This window comes from Eretmochelys imbricata, chromosome 1, assembly GCF_965152235.1.
Source record: "Eretmochelys imbricata isolate rEreImb1 chromosome 1, rEreImb1.hap1, whole genome shotgun sequence".
NCBI lineage: Eukaryota > Metazoa > Chordata > Testudines > Cheloniidae > Eretmochelys > Eretmochelys imbricata.
The window spans coordinates 361,620,375-361,635,998 of NC_135572.1; the positions used below are offsets into that span (position 1 = coordinate 361,620,375).

Consider the following 15,624-nt stretch of genomic DNA (forward strand, 5'->3'; position numbering starts at 1 on the left):
GCGCCCCCGCCCCCGCGCCGGCCCCGAGCCCGCCTCCGAGCGGCGCCTCCCCTCCCTGGCCCGCCAGGGCGACGCGCCCGCCCCGCACCCGCACCCCCGCCGCCCCGCGCCCGCGCGCCTCCGCCGGGAGTGCCATGGGGGCCGTGCCGCGCTCCGCGCGCCCGCTGCAGCTCACGCTGGCGCTGCTGAAGCCCGACGCCGTGGCCCACCCGCCGGTGCTGGAGGTGAGGGGCGGAGCGGCCGCCGGGCCCGCCCCGCAGCGGCCCGGTCCACGCCCCGGGAGGCCTCCGTGGGTGATTCCCCCCCCCCGGCCTGTCCCATCCCTCCCCGCGGGGCCTCCGTGGGTGATTCCCCCCCCCCGGCCTGTCCCATCCCCCCCCGCGGGGCCTCCGTCGGTGATTCCCCCCCCCGCCTGTCCCATCCCCCGCGCGGGGTCTCCGTGGGTGATTCCCCCCCCCCGGCCTGTCCCATCCCCCCCCGCGGGGCCTCCGTGGGTGATTCCCCCCCCCGGCTTGTCCCATCCCCCCCCCGCGGGGCCTCCGTGGGTGATTCCCCCCCCCGGCTTGTCCCATCCTCCCCCGCGGGGCCTCCGTGGGTGATTCCCCCCCCCGGCTTGTCCCATCCTCCCCCGCGGGGCCTCCGTGGGTGATTCCCCTCCCCGGCTTGTCCCATCCTCCCCCGCGGGGCCTCCGTGGGTGATTCCCCTCCCCGGCTTGTCCCATCCTCCCCCGCGGGGCCTCCGTGGGTGATTCCCCTCCCCGGCTTGTCCCATCCTCCCCCGCGGGGCCTCCGTGGGTGATTCCCCTCCCCGGCTTGTCCCATCCTCCCCCGCGGGGCCTCCGTGGGTGATTCCCCCCCCCGGCTTGTCCCATCCTCCCCCGCGGGGCCTCCGTGGGTGATTCCCCCCCCCGGCTTGTCCCATCCTCCCCCGCGGGGCCTCCGTGGGTGATTCCCCCCCCCCGGCTTGTCCCATCCTCCCCCGCGGGGCCTCCGTGGGTGATTCCCCCCCCCGGCTTGTCCCATCCTCCCCCGCGGGGCCTCCGTGGGTGATTCCCCCCCCCCGGCTTGTCCCATCCTCCCCCGCGGGGCCTCCGTGGGTGATTCCCCCCCCCCGGCTTGTCCCATCCTCCCCCGCGGGGCCTCCGTGGGTGATTCCCCCCCCCCCGGCTTGTCCCATCCTCCCCCGCGGGGCCTCCGTGGGTGATTCCCCCCCCCCCCGGCTTGTCCCATCCTCCCCCGCGGGGCCTCCGTGGGTGATTCCCCCCCCCCCGGCTTGTCCCATCCTCCCCCGCGGGGCCTCCGTGGGTGATTCCCCCCCCCCCGGCTTGTCCCATCCTCCCCCGCGGGGCCTCCGTGGGTGATTCCCCCCCCCCCGGCTTGTCCCATCCTCCCCCGCGGGGCCTCCGTGGGTGATTCCCCCCCCCCCGGCTTGTCCCATCCTCCCCCGCGGGGCCTCCGTGGGTGATTCCCCCCCCCCCGGCTTGTCCCATCCTCCCCCGCGGGGCCTCCGTGGGTGATTCCCCCCCCCCCCGGCTTGTCCCATCCTCCCCCGCGGGGCCTCCGTGGGTGATTCCCCCCCCCCCGGCTTGTCCCATCCTCCCCCGCGGGGCCTCCGTGGGTGATTCCCCCCCCCCCGGCTTGTCCCATCCTCCCCCGCGGGGCCTCCGTGGGTGATTCCCCCCCCCCCGGCTTGTCCCATCCTCCCCCGCGGGGCCTCCGTGGGTGATTCCCCCCCCCCCGGCTTGTCCCATCCTCCCCCGCGGGGCCTCCGTGGGTGATTCCCCCCCCCCCGGCTTGTCCCATCCTCCCCCGCGGGGCCTCCGTGGGTGATTCCCCCCCCCCCGGCTTGTCCCATCCTCCCCCGCGGGGCCTCCGTGGGTGATTCCCCCCCCCCCGGCTTGTCCCATCCTCCCCCGCGGGGCCTCCGTGGGTGATTCCCCCCCCCCCGGCTTGTCCCATCCTCCCCCGCGGGGCCTCCGTGGGTGATTCCCCCCCCCCCGGCTTGTCCCATCCTCCCCCGCGGGGCCTCCGTGGGTGATTCCCCCCCCCCCGGCTTGTCCCATCCTCCCCCGCGGGGCCTCCGTGGGTGATTCCCCCCCCCCCCCGGCTTGTCCCATCCTCCCCCGCGGGGCCTCCGTGGGTGATTCCCCCCCCCCCGGCTTGTCCCATCCTCCCCCGCGGGGCCTCCGTGGGTGATTCCCCCCCCCCCCCCGGCTTGTCCCATCCTCCCCCGCGGGGCCTCCGTGGGTGATTCCCCCCCCCCCCCGGCTTGTCCCATCCTCCCCCGCGGGGCCTCCGTGGGTGATTCCCCCCCCCCCCCGGCTTGTCCCATCCTCCCCCGCGGGGCCTCCGTGGGTGATTCCCCCCCCCGCCTGTCCCATCCCCCGCCCGCGGGGCCTCCGTGGGTGATTCCCCCCCCCCCGGCTTGTCCCATCCTCCCCCGCGGGGCCTCCGTGGGTGATTCCCCCCCCCCCCCCGGCTTGTCCCATCCTCCCCCGCGGGGCCTCCGTGGGTGATTCCCCCCCCCCCCGGCTTGTCCCATCCTCCCCCGCGGGGCCTCCGTGGGTGATTCCCCCCCCCCCCCGGCTTGTCCCATCCTCCCCCGCGGGGCCTCCGTGGGTGATTCCCCCCCCCCCCGGCTTGTCCCATCCTCCCCCGCGGGGCCTCCGTGGGTGATTCCCCCCCCCCCCCGGCTTGTCCCATCCTCCCCCGCGGGGCCTCCGTGGGTGATTCCCCCCCCCGCCTGTCCCATCCCCCGCCCGCGGGGCCTCCGTGGGTGATTCCCCACCCCGCCTGTCCCATCCCCCGCCCGCGGGGCCTCCGTGGGTGATTCCCCTCCCCGGCTTGTCCCATCCTCCCCCGCGGGGCCTCCGTGGGTGATTCCCCTCCCCGGCTTGTCCCATCCCCCCCCGCGGGGCCTCCGTGGGTGATACCCCGCCCTACCCCAGAATTCAGGTCGGTGGAGTGTGAGGCCTTGTGAATTATTCTAGTTGCACTGTACCCATTTCCAGGAGCTAGCCTGTACCTGCCCCCTGTGCTCAGCCCTGCAGTCTCTCTTTCTCTGACCACACCTTTCTCCCAGTAGTCAAGATCCCCCTGGTTCCTTGGCTGAAGTCTTTGCTCTGCAACATCTGATGTGTTTGTGCCTCACCCTTGCCCTGCCTTTCCAGGCCGTGCACGAGACCATCCTGAACAACAAATTCCTCATTGTGCGGACCAAGGAGCTGATGTGGAGAAGGGAAGATAGCCAGCGATTTTACCAGGAGCACTCAGGTAGTGATCACAGGGAGCTTGCTGCTGGCTCTAACTGGGCCCTTCAGGGCATGAACCCTGGGACGGGAGGTTGTCTTTGCTCATGCAGGAAGTGTGGAAATGGGCAGTGGGGAGCACAGGGAAGGGTACAGCTTAGCATCTCTCAGGAGGGACATCGCAGAAGGATGGGGTTGAGAGATAGGCAAAGACCAGGAGAGAGTTGGAAAGACTCTTGTGTGGAGAGAGATTCGAAGACAGGGATTGTGTAGTTCAGTGAAGAGAAGAATGAAAGGGGGCATGACAGAGGGATACAGAACTGATTTCTCTTGGAAAGTGGTCTGATACTATGGGGATAGATGCCAGTATAAACCCTAGGATAGATAGGAGGTAAATCAGGAAGTCCTGTTCACTCTCTCTGAATGCAACAGGTCATTCAAAGAAAGTGGAAGGCACTATATGCAAGACTTATCATAGGAAATATTTATTATGCAACACACAATCTGTGGAGGTCACTGCCATGAGGCATTACTGAGGCCAAGAGTTCAGTAGGAGTCAAAACACAATTAGACACTTACATGCATAGTGCTCTGCTACAGACTTCCTGCATGACCTTGGACTAGTCACTTAGTATATCAGTTCCCGTTTCCAGACACGGAGGTAATAGCACTTCCCTACATACCTCATGTTGTGAAGATAAATACAGTACGTTAAAAATTGCCAAGTGCTCTGCTCCTGGAGTAATAGGGACCAGATATGTACCCTATTGGGATGGATGGGATGCAAACAAACGGCTTCTACTATATCTGCTAGGATAAGATAAACCCTCCTGCTGCAGGGAGGATCTAGCCATTGACAGATAGGGCTGCGGAGACTCTGCCAAGAGCAGGTTATCCCAGAATTGTCGACTGGGGGGTTCTGCCCCTGCTGTCGAAGCAGCTGGTATCAGTCCCAGTCAGAGACAGGATGCTTTCCTAGATGTGGTCTGGACTGGCAATGCCTCTGTTCCTGTTGTAAGAGCAGCACAGGAAAGGGCAGGGGGGTGAGGGGAGGGTGGTAGAGCAAGGCCAAGCAAGGGTATCAGTATGATGGGGGAACTGGACATCTATGCCCCCTTAGAGTGAAATGCTGTCTCTCATATTGCAGGGCGATTTTTTTATCGGAGGCTGGTGGAGTTCATGACCAGGTACCTCCCCTCCCCTATCAGTCCTAGCTTAACAGTAAATCCCAGCCATGGGGGTTGGGAGCTGTTCTGGCTGTCAGGAGTAAGTGGGGGTGACACCTACTCTCACACACATGCCATTGCCCCCTCATGCTGGTGCTTCTTCTAGCAACACTGCTGCCCTTTGGGTAACCCCCCCCCCACGCCTTGATAAGGGGAGAAAGGGGTTGGGACAAGGCACTGGGCAAGGTCATTCTGGGATTCATGACACTTGTGTCCCAGAGAGGCAGCTTTCATGGGACAAGGAAGGATGCTCAGGCCTCAAGGCTAGAACGTTGTGATTCCAGTCTGGCAACAGGTGATCCTCAGTGCTGTCCTGCCAGTGTAGCCCTTGAGGGAGTGCGTTCTATATTATTAGAAATGCCATTCTTTCTAGGCTACCTGATGCCACATCACTGCCCTGGAATCAGGGTGTTTTAACAGCCTGGGATAACCCTGAGGTCCTGGCTACTATGAGCCTGCTCTGTGTCCTAGAGGAGTGCTGCATGGCAGCCACCTTCGCCTGCCACTCTGACGCTGCTGTGTCTGTGAGGATAGAAAGCACATGAGATGCCCACATTCTGGAGTAATCTTGTCTTCTCTTGTCCCCACCTGGCTGTGTTTCCCCAGTGGCCCAATGCGGGCTTATATCCTAGCGCATGAAGATGCTGTTGCACGCTGGAGGTCTCTCATGGGACCCACAAAAGTGTACCGAGCCCGAAATACAGCTCCAGACTCCATCCGGGGAGCCTATGGCCTCACGGACACGAGGAACACCATACATGGCTCAGGTAAGAACACCAGGGCAATCATTGGGGTGGAGGAAGGGCCAGAGGGGGGCACTGTCTCGGTGCACTCATTGCCTCTGCTGGTGCCCAAACCACATGTCCTTGCATCCCTGCAGGTTCCTCCAATCCAAGTAGACAGGCTCCTTTCACCCCAGTTCCATGACTCAGGGATGCAGTGGTAAAATGTAGGCCCATGAGCGTAGGCTGTCCCCTCCACCCCTCTGAGTAGAGCTCAGGGTACGATCAAGACAATGTGCCACCACCACCTCAGGGCGCTCTTTCTCTCTCTCCCCCTCTCCTCTAACAGACTCGGCGGCATCAGCCCGTAGAGAAATTGCCTTCTTCTTCCCGGAGTTCAGCGAGAGTCTCTGGTACCAGCAGGATGAGCCACGTCTGCGCTGCGGCCTAGCACACTATGACACGGGGGAGCGTGTTCACAGCCTACCCAAGGCGAGCAGGACAGAGTCATCCTAGAGCAGAGGAGACTTACCCTTGACTAACCTTGGAGATGCGGCGGGCCTTGTCTTTCACGCAGGAAGTGCTGGTAGCAGCACCAGCTAGACCAGTGGTCCCCAACCTTTCCTGTGGGAATAGCATATTGGTATTCCCAGAAGACTGTGGCAGGTGCCGGACATCCCACCACCGAGAAGCGGCAGCGGCAAGAAGCGTCGCCGCCGAAATGCTGCCGAGAAATGGCAACGGTTCTCGGTGGCATTTTGTCAGGCGGTTCTCTGGCAGCCGCACACGGCGGCGGCATTTTGGCAGCATGGTGGCCGGCGGGCGCAATGGTGCCCACGGGTACCGCGTTGGGGACCCCTGAGCTAGACTATCCCTGTAACGAGGACAGGGAGCTATGTAATGTCTGTTACAGTGGGCAAATATCAGATGCAATACACATTACGCCACGCTCTGGGGGAATGTCTCACCTACCTCTGGCTGCACATGTAGCACCTAGATAGCGTGGATGCTACAGACAAACCTTAGATACCAGCAGGAATCCACTGAACTCCAGCATGGCAGAGGAACTCCAGCCTGCAATTCACCAGCACTGAGTGTGCTCACATATAAACTAGGAGCAGTGGGTACAAGGGGCTGCCCCCACAGGGCACAGATCTTGGTGATGGGTGTGGAATATCTCTGTGAGGTGCAAAACCATCCCACTGCCTTGCCCACATGCACTCTGGCTGTTCATTACCAGTGACTATCTTCATTGCTTATCTAGTGCTTTCCTCTGTAAAGCATTTCTCCAACACAGCCATGGTGTGCTGCAGTAATAAAGTTTTCTTTGGTGCAGGCATTTTCACTGACAGAGCGGATCAGCTGGCATGTCCGAGCCAGATCTCAGCGATACCTCTGTGTCACATGGGGGAGACAACTTCACCTCTCGGGTGCTGGTTTCAGCCTGGGCCCAGGTTGTGGGGATGCAAGGAATCGGGGTAGGAGCCTGTGGTTAGGCTCACTAACCTTCGGAGCACCCCCTAGCGTCAGTGTCACTATCTTTGGCTCCAGCAGCTCTTACTGCCCACCTGCCTATGGCACCAGCTCCTCTGTGTTTCAGCCCTCCACCCAAGTCACCTAAGTTCAGACCTCTTCTGGGGTATCATGAACAAGTCCAAACAAAATTGAATAGTTCTGCACTCTTGGGCTACTGAAATCTTCTCTTCTCTACTTACAAACCCTATCTCAGGGCTTCCCTTGTAGGAGCCTAATCTTTCCCTGTAGCCCACTACCCCCATTCTGTCTGTGTACCCTTCTGCTGGGCTTCTCTCAGAAAGGTCTGTCTCCTCTGCTGTTTCTCCTGCAATTGAGCTCCCTCAGTCTACTTTATTATGGCTTAGCTCTGCGCCCTCTGACCAGGAGCCAGTTCGCTATCCACCTCCCTGGGTGCAAAGCATGACTAATTGGGTGTATTCACTAGCCTTGCATATGATGGGGGTTAAGCCCCATCACAGAGCCTTTATCCTCTAGTGGATGCCGGTTCTGATCCAGCCCCATGTCAGGAGACTGGCTGGCTTGGAAAACCTACCTTATAAGAAGAGACTCAAGGCTCTTGGCTTGTTTAGCCTAACCAAAGGCTGAGGGGAGATAGGATTGCTCTCTATAAATACATCAGAGGGATAAATACCAGGGTGGGAGAGGAGTTATTTAAGTTAAGCACCAATGTAGACCCAAGAACAAATGGATATAAACTGGCCATCAACAAGTTTAGGCTTGAAATTAGGTGAAGGTTTCTAACCATCAGAGGAGTGAAGTTCTGGAACAGCCTTCCAAGGGGAGCAGTGGGGGCAAAAAACCTAACTGGTTTCAAGACTGAGCTTGATAAGTTTATGGAGGGGATGGTATGATGAGACTGTCTACAATGGCATGTAGCAGGGTACATGGTTGGTAGATTCTCTCCTTCCAAGGGTTATTGGTCCAAGCAAGCGGTCAGAATTGGGACTTGGGCAGCGTTTCCGAGTGGTCAGAGCAGGGGTGGTCAGGCCTAGTGGACAGAGCCAGAATAAGGAAGCAGGAACCAAGCCCAATCTAATCGCCTTTTATCATGAGATTACTGGTTCTGTGGATGAAGGGAAAGCAGTGGATGTATTGTTTCTTGACTTTAGCAAAGCTTTTGACACGGTCTCCCACAGTATTCTTGTCAGCAAGTTAAGGAAGTATGGGCTGGATGAATGCACTATAGGGTGGGTAGAAAGCTGGCTAGATTGTCGGGCTCAACGGGTAGTGATCAATGGCTCCATGTCTAGTTGGCAGCCGGTGTCAAGTGGAGTGCCCCAGGGGTCGGTCCTGGGGCCGGTTTTGTTCAATATCTTCATAAATGATCTGGAGGAGGGTGTGGATTGCACTCTCAGCAAATTTGCGGACGATACTAAACTGGGAGGAGTGGTAGATACGCTGGAGGGGAGGGATAGGATACAGAAGGACCTAGACAAATTGGAGGATTGGGCCAAAAGAAATCTGATGAGGTTCAATAAGGATAAGTGCAGGGTCCTGCACTTAGGACGGAAGAATCCAATGCACCGCTACAGACTAGGGACCGAATGGCTAGGCAGCAGTTCTGCGGAAAAGGACCTAGGGGTGACAGTGGACGAGAAGCTGGATATGAGTCAGCAGTGTGCCCTTGTTGCCAAGAAGGCCAATGGCATTTTGGGATGTATACGTAGGGGCATAGCGAGCAGATCGAGGGACGTGATCGTCCCCCTCTATTCGACATTGGTGAGGCCTCATCTGGAGTACTGTGTCCAGTTTTGGGCCCCACACTACAAGAAGGATGTGGATAAATTGGAGAGAGTCCAGCGAAGGGCAACAAAAATGATTAGGGGTCTAGAACACATGACTTATGAGGAGAGGCTGAGGGAGCTGGGATTGTTTAGCCTGCAGAAGAGAAGAATGAGGGGGGATTTGATAGCTGCTTTCAACTACCTGAAAGGGGGTTCCAAAGAGGATGGCTCTAGACTGTTCTCAATGGTAGCAGATGACAGAACGAGGAGTAATGGCTTCAAGTTGCAGTGGGGGAGGTTTAGATTGGATATTAGGAAAAACTTTTTCACTAAGAGGGTGGTGAAACACTGGAATGCGTTGCCTAGGGAGGTGGTGGAATCTCCTTCCTTGGAAGTTTTTAAGGTCAGGCTTGACAAAGCCCTGGCTGGGATGATTTAACTGGGAATTGGTCCTGCTTCGAGCAGGGGGTTGGACTAGATGACCTTCAGGGGTCCCTTCCAACCCTGATATTCTATGATTCTATGATTCTTGTAGTGTGGGGCCCAAAACTGGACACAGTACTCCAGATGAGGCCTCACCAATGTCGAATAGAGGGGGACGATCACGTCCCTCGATCTGCTCGCTATACCCCTACTTATACATCCCAAAATGCCATTGGCCTTCTTGGCAACAAGGGCACACTGCTGACTCATATCCAGCTTCTCGTCCACTGTCACCCCTAGGTCCTTTTCCGCAGAACTGCTGCCTAGCCATTCGGTCCCTAGTCTGTAGCGGTGCATTGGATTCTTCCGTCCTAAGTGCAGGACCCTGCACTTATCCTTATTGAACCTCATCAGATTTCTTTTGGCCCAATCCTCCAATTTGTCTAGGTCCTTCTGTATCCTATCCCTGCCCTCCAGCGTATCTACTACTCCTCCCAGTTTAGTATCGTCCGCAAATTTGCTGAGAGTGCAATCCACACCCTCCTCCAGATCATTTATGAAGATATTGAACAAAACCGGCCCCAGGACCGACCCCTGGGGCACTCCACTTGACACCGGCTGCCAACTAGACATGGAGCCATTGATCACTACCCGTTGAGCCCGACAATCTAGCCAGCTTTCTACCCACCTTATAGTGCATTCATCCAGCCCATACTTCCTTAACTTGCTGACAAGAATACTGTGGGAGACCGTGTCAAAAGCTTTGCTAAAGTCAAGAAACAATACATCCACTGCTTTCCCTTCATCCACAGAACCAGTAATCTCATGATAAAAGGCGATTAGATTAGTCAGGCATGACCTTCCCTTGGTGAATCCATGCTGGCTGTTTCTGATCACTTTCCTCTCATGCAAGTACTTCAAGATTGATTCTTTGAGGACCTGCTCCATGATTTTTCCAGGGACTGAGGTGAGGCTGACTGGCCTGTAGTTCCCAGGATCCTCCTTCTTCCCTTTTTTAAAGATTGGCACTACATTAGCCTTTTTCCAGTCATCCGGGACTTCCCCGGTTCGCCACGAGTTTTCAAAGATAATGGCCAATGGCTCTGCAATCACAGCCGCCAATTCCTTCAGCACTCTTGGATGCAACTCTTCCGGCCCCATGGACTTGTGCACGTCCAGCTTTTCTAAATAGTCCCTAACCACCTCTATCTCCACAGTGGGCTGGCCATCTCTTCCCCATTTTGTGATGCCCAGCGCAGCAGTCTGGGAGCTGACCTTGTTAGTGAAAACAGAGGCAAAAAAAGCATTGAGTACATTAGCTTTTTCCACATCCTCTGTCACTAGGTTGCCTCCCTCATTCAGTAAGGGGCCCACACTTTCCTTGGCTTTCTTCTTGTTGCCAACATACCTGAAGAAACCCTTCTTGTTACTCTTGACATCTCTCGCTAGCTGCAGCTCCAGGTGCGATTTGGCCCTCCTGATTTCATTCCTACATGCCCGAGCAATATTTTTATACTCTTCCCTGGTCATATGTCCAACCTTCCACTTCTTGTAAGCTTCTTTTTTATGTTTAAGATCCGCTAGGATTTCACCGTTAAGCCAAGCTGGTCGCCTGCCATATTTACTATTCTTTCGACTCATTGGGATGGTTTGGGATATTCTATGATTCTAAGCCAGGGGTCAGAGCCAGAAGCAAAGTTTAGGGATGATGAAAGAGTCAGGTCCAGTGCAGCAGCCAGTCGGGAAGTGCTTCAGTGATTCAAACAACTTCATGTCTCCCCTTCTGGCTTAAATAGTATGTTCCAGACGGTCACTGGGGCTGGTCATCACCCCAGTCAGGGTACTCGTCGGCGATGCCTCTGGGAGCCCCGCACTTCCAGTAGTTCAGGATGAGATACCCAGCGATAGCCCAGGTGTGAGGGCTGCGTGGGAACCTGTGTGCCAAGATTTGAGACCCACAGCCATTTACAACAGGATTCTTTAAGTGCAGACCACCAGGGTGGGTAAACACCAGCACTTCAGGTTCAAGGAAGAATAGAGCTGGCCACAAAGAAATTGGTGAGAGAGGAGGCCTGATGAGAGGCAAGAGGTCACAGCTGCTTTCTGCTCAGTAGGAGATAGATGAGAATGGGCAGACTGGAAACTACGGACGAAACCTCTTGAGATCCAGCAGGTCCAAGGGAACAGATATATGGGATACACATAGATAGCAGCTCAGTCCAACCTCTAAGAAAATCAAGCTTACTTACTATCCATCCAAGGAAGACAGAGGATCCTTGTTGGAGATTCAGTAGTCAGAAGACTTGAAAGAACATTTTGCAAGGAACAGGCAGATAACAGGATAGCATGCAGCCATCCTGGAGCTAAGACATGAGATGTCGCTCTAAGATTGGACAGGCTTCTGAAGTTGATGGGCAAGGATCCATTGGTGATAGTTCATATCAGTGCACAAATGCTACTGCATCACAGGATGTCTTGTGCATAGTAGATGACTTCAGGGAACTTGGAAACATGCTGAAGAAGAAGAATGTCCCTAGCCTCTGTTTGCCAGAAGCTGGGAATGGGTGACAGGGGATGGATCACTTGATGATTACCTGTTCTGGGGTGTCTGGCGTTGGCCAGTGTTGGAAGACAGGATACAGGGCTAGATGGACCTTTGGTCTGACTCACGATGGCTGTTCTTATGTTCTTATTTAATATTTTTATCAATGACCTGGAAGAAAACATAAAATTGTCACCGATAAAGTTTGCAGATAATACAATAATTTGGGGGAGTGATAAATAATAAAGAGGTCAGGTCACTGGTTCAGAGCAATCTGGATTGCTTGGTAAACTGGGCACAAACAAACAAAATTGCATTTTAATAGGGCTGAATGTAAACATATACATCTAGGAACAAAAAATGCAGGCCATACTTACAGGACAGGGGATTCTATCCTGGAAAGGAGTGGCTAAAAAAGATTTGGAGGTTGTGGATGAGCTCCCAGTGTTACGCTGTGGCCAAAAGAGGTAATACAATCCTGGGATTGATAAACATGGAATCTTGAGTAGGAATAGAGAGGCGTTTTTGCCTTTTTATTTGGCATTAGTGCGACCACTGCTGGAATACTGTGTCCAGCTCTGGAGTCCACAGTTCAAGGATGTTGATGAATTGGAGAGGATTCAGGGAAGAACCACAAGAATGACTAAAGGATTAGTAAACAAGTCTTGCAGTAATAAACCCAAGGAACTCAATCTATTTAGCTTAACAAAGAGAAGGTTAAGGGGTAACTTGATTACAGTCTGTAAGTACCTTCATAGAGAACAAATATTTAATAATGGGCTCTTTGATCTAGCAGACAAAGGTATATCAAGATCCAAAGGCTGGAAGTTGACTCTAGACAGATTCAGACTGGAAATAAGGCATACATTTTTAACAGTGAGAGTAATTAACTGTGGGAACAATTTACCAAGGGTTGTGGTGAATTCTCGGTCACTGACAGTTTTTAAACCAAGACTGGATGTTTTTCTAAGAGATCTGCTCTAGGAATTATTTTGGGGAAGTCTGGCCTGTGTGATACAGGAGGTCAGAGTAGGTGATCATAATAGCCCCTTCAGGCCTTATAATTGATTATATCTAAAACAGGAAGCCTGTGAAAGAATTTGTGGGTCCCCTAGATCACCAAGGAGTAAAAGAGAGCAATTAAGAAAGATAAGGACATTGGTGAGGAGCTAAATGATCTGTACCAGTCAGCCCTCACTAGAGAGGATGTTGGGGAGGTACTACCCCAGACCTGCTCTTTCCTGATAATATTAGTTTCTAGCAGTGACCAGAAGAAATGATGCTGGAGCAAATTGTTAGTTTATGAAGCAACAAGTGTCATAAATACAAAGGGAAGGGTAACCACCTTTCTGTCCACAGTGCTATAAAATCCCTCCTGGCCAGAGGCAAAACCCTTTCACCTGTAAAGGGTTAAGAAGCTAAGGTAACCTCGCTGGCACCTGACCCAAAATGACCAATGAGGGGACAAGATACTTTCAAATCTGGAGAGGAGGGAACAAAGGGTTTGTCTGCCTGTGTGATGCTTTTGTGGGAACAGATCAGGAATGCAGCCTTACAACTCCTGTTACGTTAGTAAGTAATCTAGCTAGATTTCCTTTTGTTTAGTGGCTGGTAAAATAAGCTGTACTGGATGGAATGTATATTCCTGTTTTTGTGTCATTTTGTAACTTAAGGTTTTGCCTAGAGGGATTCTCTATGTTTTGAATCTGATTACCCTGTAAGGTATTTACCATCCTGATTTTACAGAAGTGATTCTTTTACCTTTTCTTTAAATAAAATTATTATTTTAAGAACCTGATTGATTTTTCATTGTTCTTAAGATCCAAGGGTTTGGGTCTGTGTTCACCTGTACAAATTGGTGAGGATTCTTATCAAGCCTTCCCCAGGAAAGGGGGTGTAGGGCTTGGGGGAAGACATCTCCAAGTGGTCTCTTTCCCTGTTCTTTGTTTAAAATGCTTGGTGGTGGCAGCATAGGGTTCAAGAACAAGGAAAAGTTTGTACCTTGGGGAAGTTTTTAACCTAAGACCTTTCCCATGTGGTCTCCCCATCTCAAAAAGGATATGGCAGAAGTAAAGGGGGTTCAGAGAAGAGCACAGCATGGGGAGGAGGTGACCAGCCTTCTGGAGAAAGAAGTGGTTCGGGACTATTTAGAAAAGCTGGACGAGCACAAGTCCATGGGGCCGGATGCGCTGCATCCGAGTATGCTAAAGGAGTTGGCGGATGTGACTGCAGAGCCATTAGCCATTAGCTTTGAAAACTCCTGGCGAACGGGGGAGGTCCTGGACGACTGGAAAAAGGCTAATGTGGTGCCCATCTTTAAAAAAGGGAAGGAGGAGGATCCGGGGAACTCCAGGCCAGTCAGCCTCACCTCGGTCCCTGGAAATATCATGGAGCAGGTCCTCAAGGAATCAATTCTGAAGCACTTAGAGGAGAGGAAAGTGATCAGGAACAGTCAGCATGGATTCACCAAGGTCATGTCATGCCTGACTAATCTAATTGTCTTCTATGACGAGATAACTGGCTCTGTGGATGAGGGGAAAGCAGTGGACGTGTTATTCCTTGACTTTAGCAAAGCTTTTGATATGGTCTCCCACAGTATTCTTGCCAGCAAGTTTAAAGGAGTATGGGCTGGATGAATGGACTATAAAGGTGGATAGAAAGCTGGCTAGATTGTCGGGCTCAACAGGTAGTGATCCATGGCTCTATGTCTAGTTGGCAGCCGGTATCAAGTGGAGTGCCTCAAGGGTCGGTCCTGGGGCTGGTTTTGTTCAATATCTTCATTAATGATTTGGAGAATGGTGTGGATTGCACCCTCAGGAAGTTTGGAGATAACACTAAACTTGGAGGAGTGGTAGATACACTGGAGGGTAGGGAAAGGATACAGAGGGACCTAGACAAATTAGAGGATTGGGCCAAAAGAAATCTGATGGGGTTCAACAAGGACAAGTGCAGAGTCCTGCACTTAGGACGGAAGAATCCCATGCCCTGCTAAACAGACTAGGGACCGAATGGCTAGGCAGCAGATCTGCAGAAGAGGACCTAGAGGTTACAGTGGATGAGAAGCTGGATATGAGTCAACAGTGAGCCCTTGTTGCCAAGAAGGCTAACGGCATTTTGGGCTGTATAAGTAGGGGCATTGCCAGAAGATAGAGGGACGTGATCGTTCCCCTCTATTCGACATTGGTGAGGCCTCATCTGGAGTACTGTGTCCAGTTTTGGGCCCCACACTACAAGAAGGATGTGGAAAAATTGGAAAGCATCCAGCAGAGGGCAACAAAAATGTTTAGAGGACAGGAACACATGACTTATGAGGAGAGGCTGAGGGAACTGGGATTGTTTAGTCTGCAGGAGAGAAGAATGAGGGGGGATTTGATAGCTGCGTTCAACTACCTGAAAGGGGGTTCCAAAGAGGATGGATCTAGACTGTTCTCAGTGGTAGCAGACGACAGAACAAGGAGTGATGGTTTCAAGTTGCAGGGGGCAGGTTTAGGTTGGATATTAGGAAAAACTTTTTCACTAGGAGGGTGGTGAAGCACTGGAATGTATTACCTAGGGAGGTGGTGGAATCTCCTTCCTTTGAGGTTTTTAAGGTCAGGCTTGACAAAGCCCTGGCTGGGCTGATTTAGTTGGGGATCGGTCCTGCTTTGAGCAGGGGCTTGGATTAGATGACCTCCTGAGGTCCCCTTCCAACCCTGATATTCTATGATTCTGAGAGCAACAAGAATGATCAGGGGGCCTGGAAAAACCTATGAATAGAGATTGGAAAACGGGATTGTTACCTGGGAGAGCAATGAAATGAGAGGGGACACAAGCTGGAGCTTTCCAGAGCCCAGAAGCAATTCTCTCAGTTTCTGACATTCGGTCCGTGCACAGCTGGATTAATTTGGGTTCCTGTGCAGGTCACACCACGTCTGCATGGCCTTTCCCTGTTCTCCACTAGTGCAGGCAGCTGCTCACGCAGGAACACAAACCTCTTGCACTCAGAGAGCTTACGTCAGCGCAACTGTACCAATGCGGTTGCGTGGCGAAGTTCTCTCACATAGCCGCTGTAAGCCGAGGGGAGAGCGCTCTCCCGTTGATGTGGTTAATGAAGCCCTCGTAAGCAGTGGTAGCCAAGTTGGCGGGAGAAGCTCTCCTAGCAACATAGGGCTGTCCACACCGGCGCTTCTGTCGGTGACACTTGTGTTGCTTGGTGGTTTATTC

The 15,624-nt window shown here is 54.3% G+C and overlaps 1 protein-coding gene across 1 annotated transcript; it reads left to right on the plus strand.

The window, feature by feature from the left end:
• The first annotated feature begins 90 nt into the window (after positions 1–90).
• LOC144277371 (nucleoside diphosphate kinase 6-like) lies at positions 91–6,541 on the plus strand. Its single transcript, XM_077838127.1, has 5 exons — positions 91–224; positions 3,171–3,273; positions 4,396–4,435; positions 5,081–5,241; positions 5,546–6,541. Exons 1-5 carry the CDS (start codon positions 135–137, stop codon positions 5,710–5,712), a joined length of 561 nt encoding a protein of 186 aa, XP_077694253.1. The 5' UTR covers positions 91–134; the 3' UTR covers positions 5,713–6,541.
• The last annotated feature ends 9,083 nt before the right edge of the window (positions 6,542–15,624 follow it).

Excerpts from the sequence above, each read along its gene's own strand:
- LOC144277371 (XM_077838127.1), top strand. The coding sequence starts at position 135 with ATGGGGGCCGTGCCGCGCTCCGCGCGCCCGCTGCAGCTCACGCTGGCG. Across the intron at positions 225-3,170 it reads CCCACCCGCCGGTGCTGGAG|GCCGTGCACGAGACCATCCT; the intron begins GTGAGGGGCGGA and ends CTGCCTTTCCAG. Across the intron at positions 4,436-5,080 it reads CTGGTGGAGTTCATGACCAG|TGGCCCAATGCGGGCTTATA; the intron begins GTACCTCCCCTC and ends GTGTTTCCCCAG.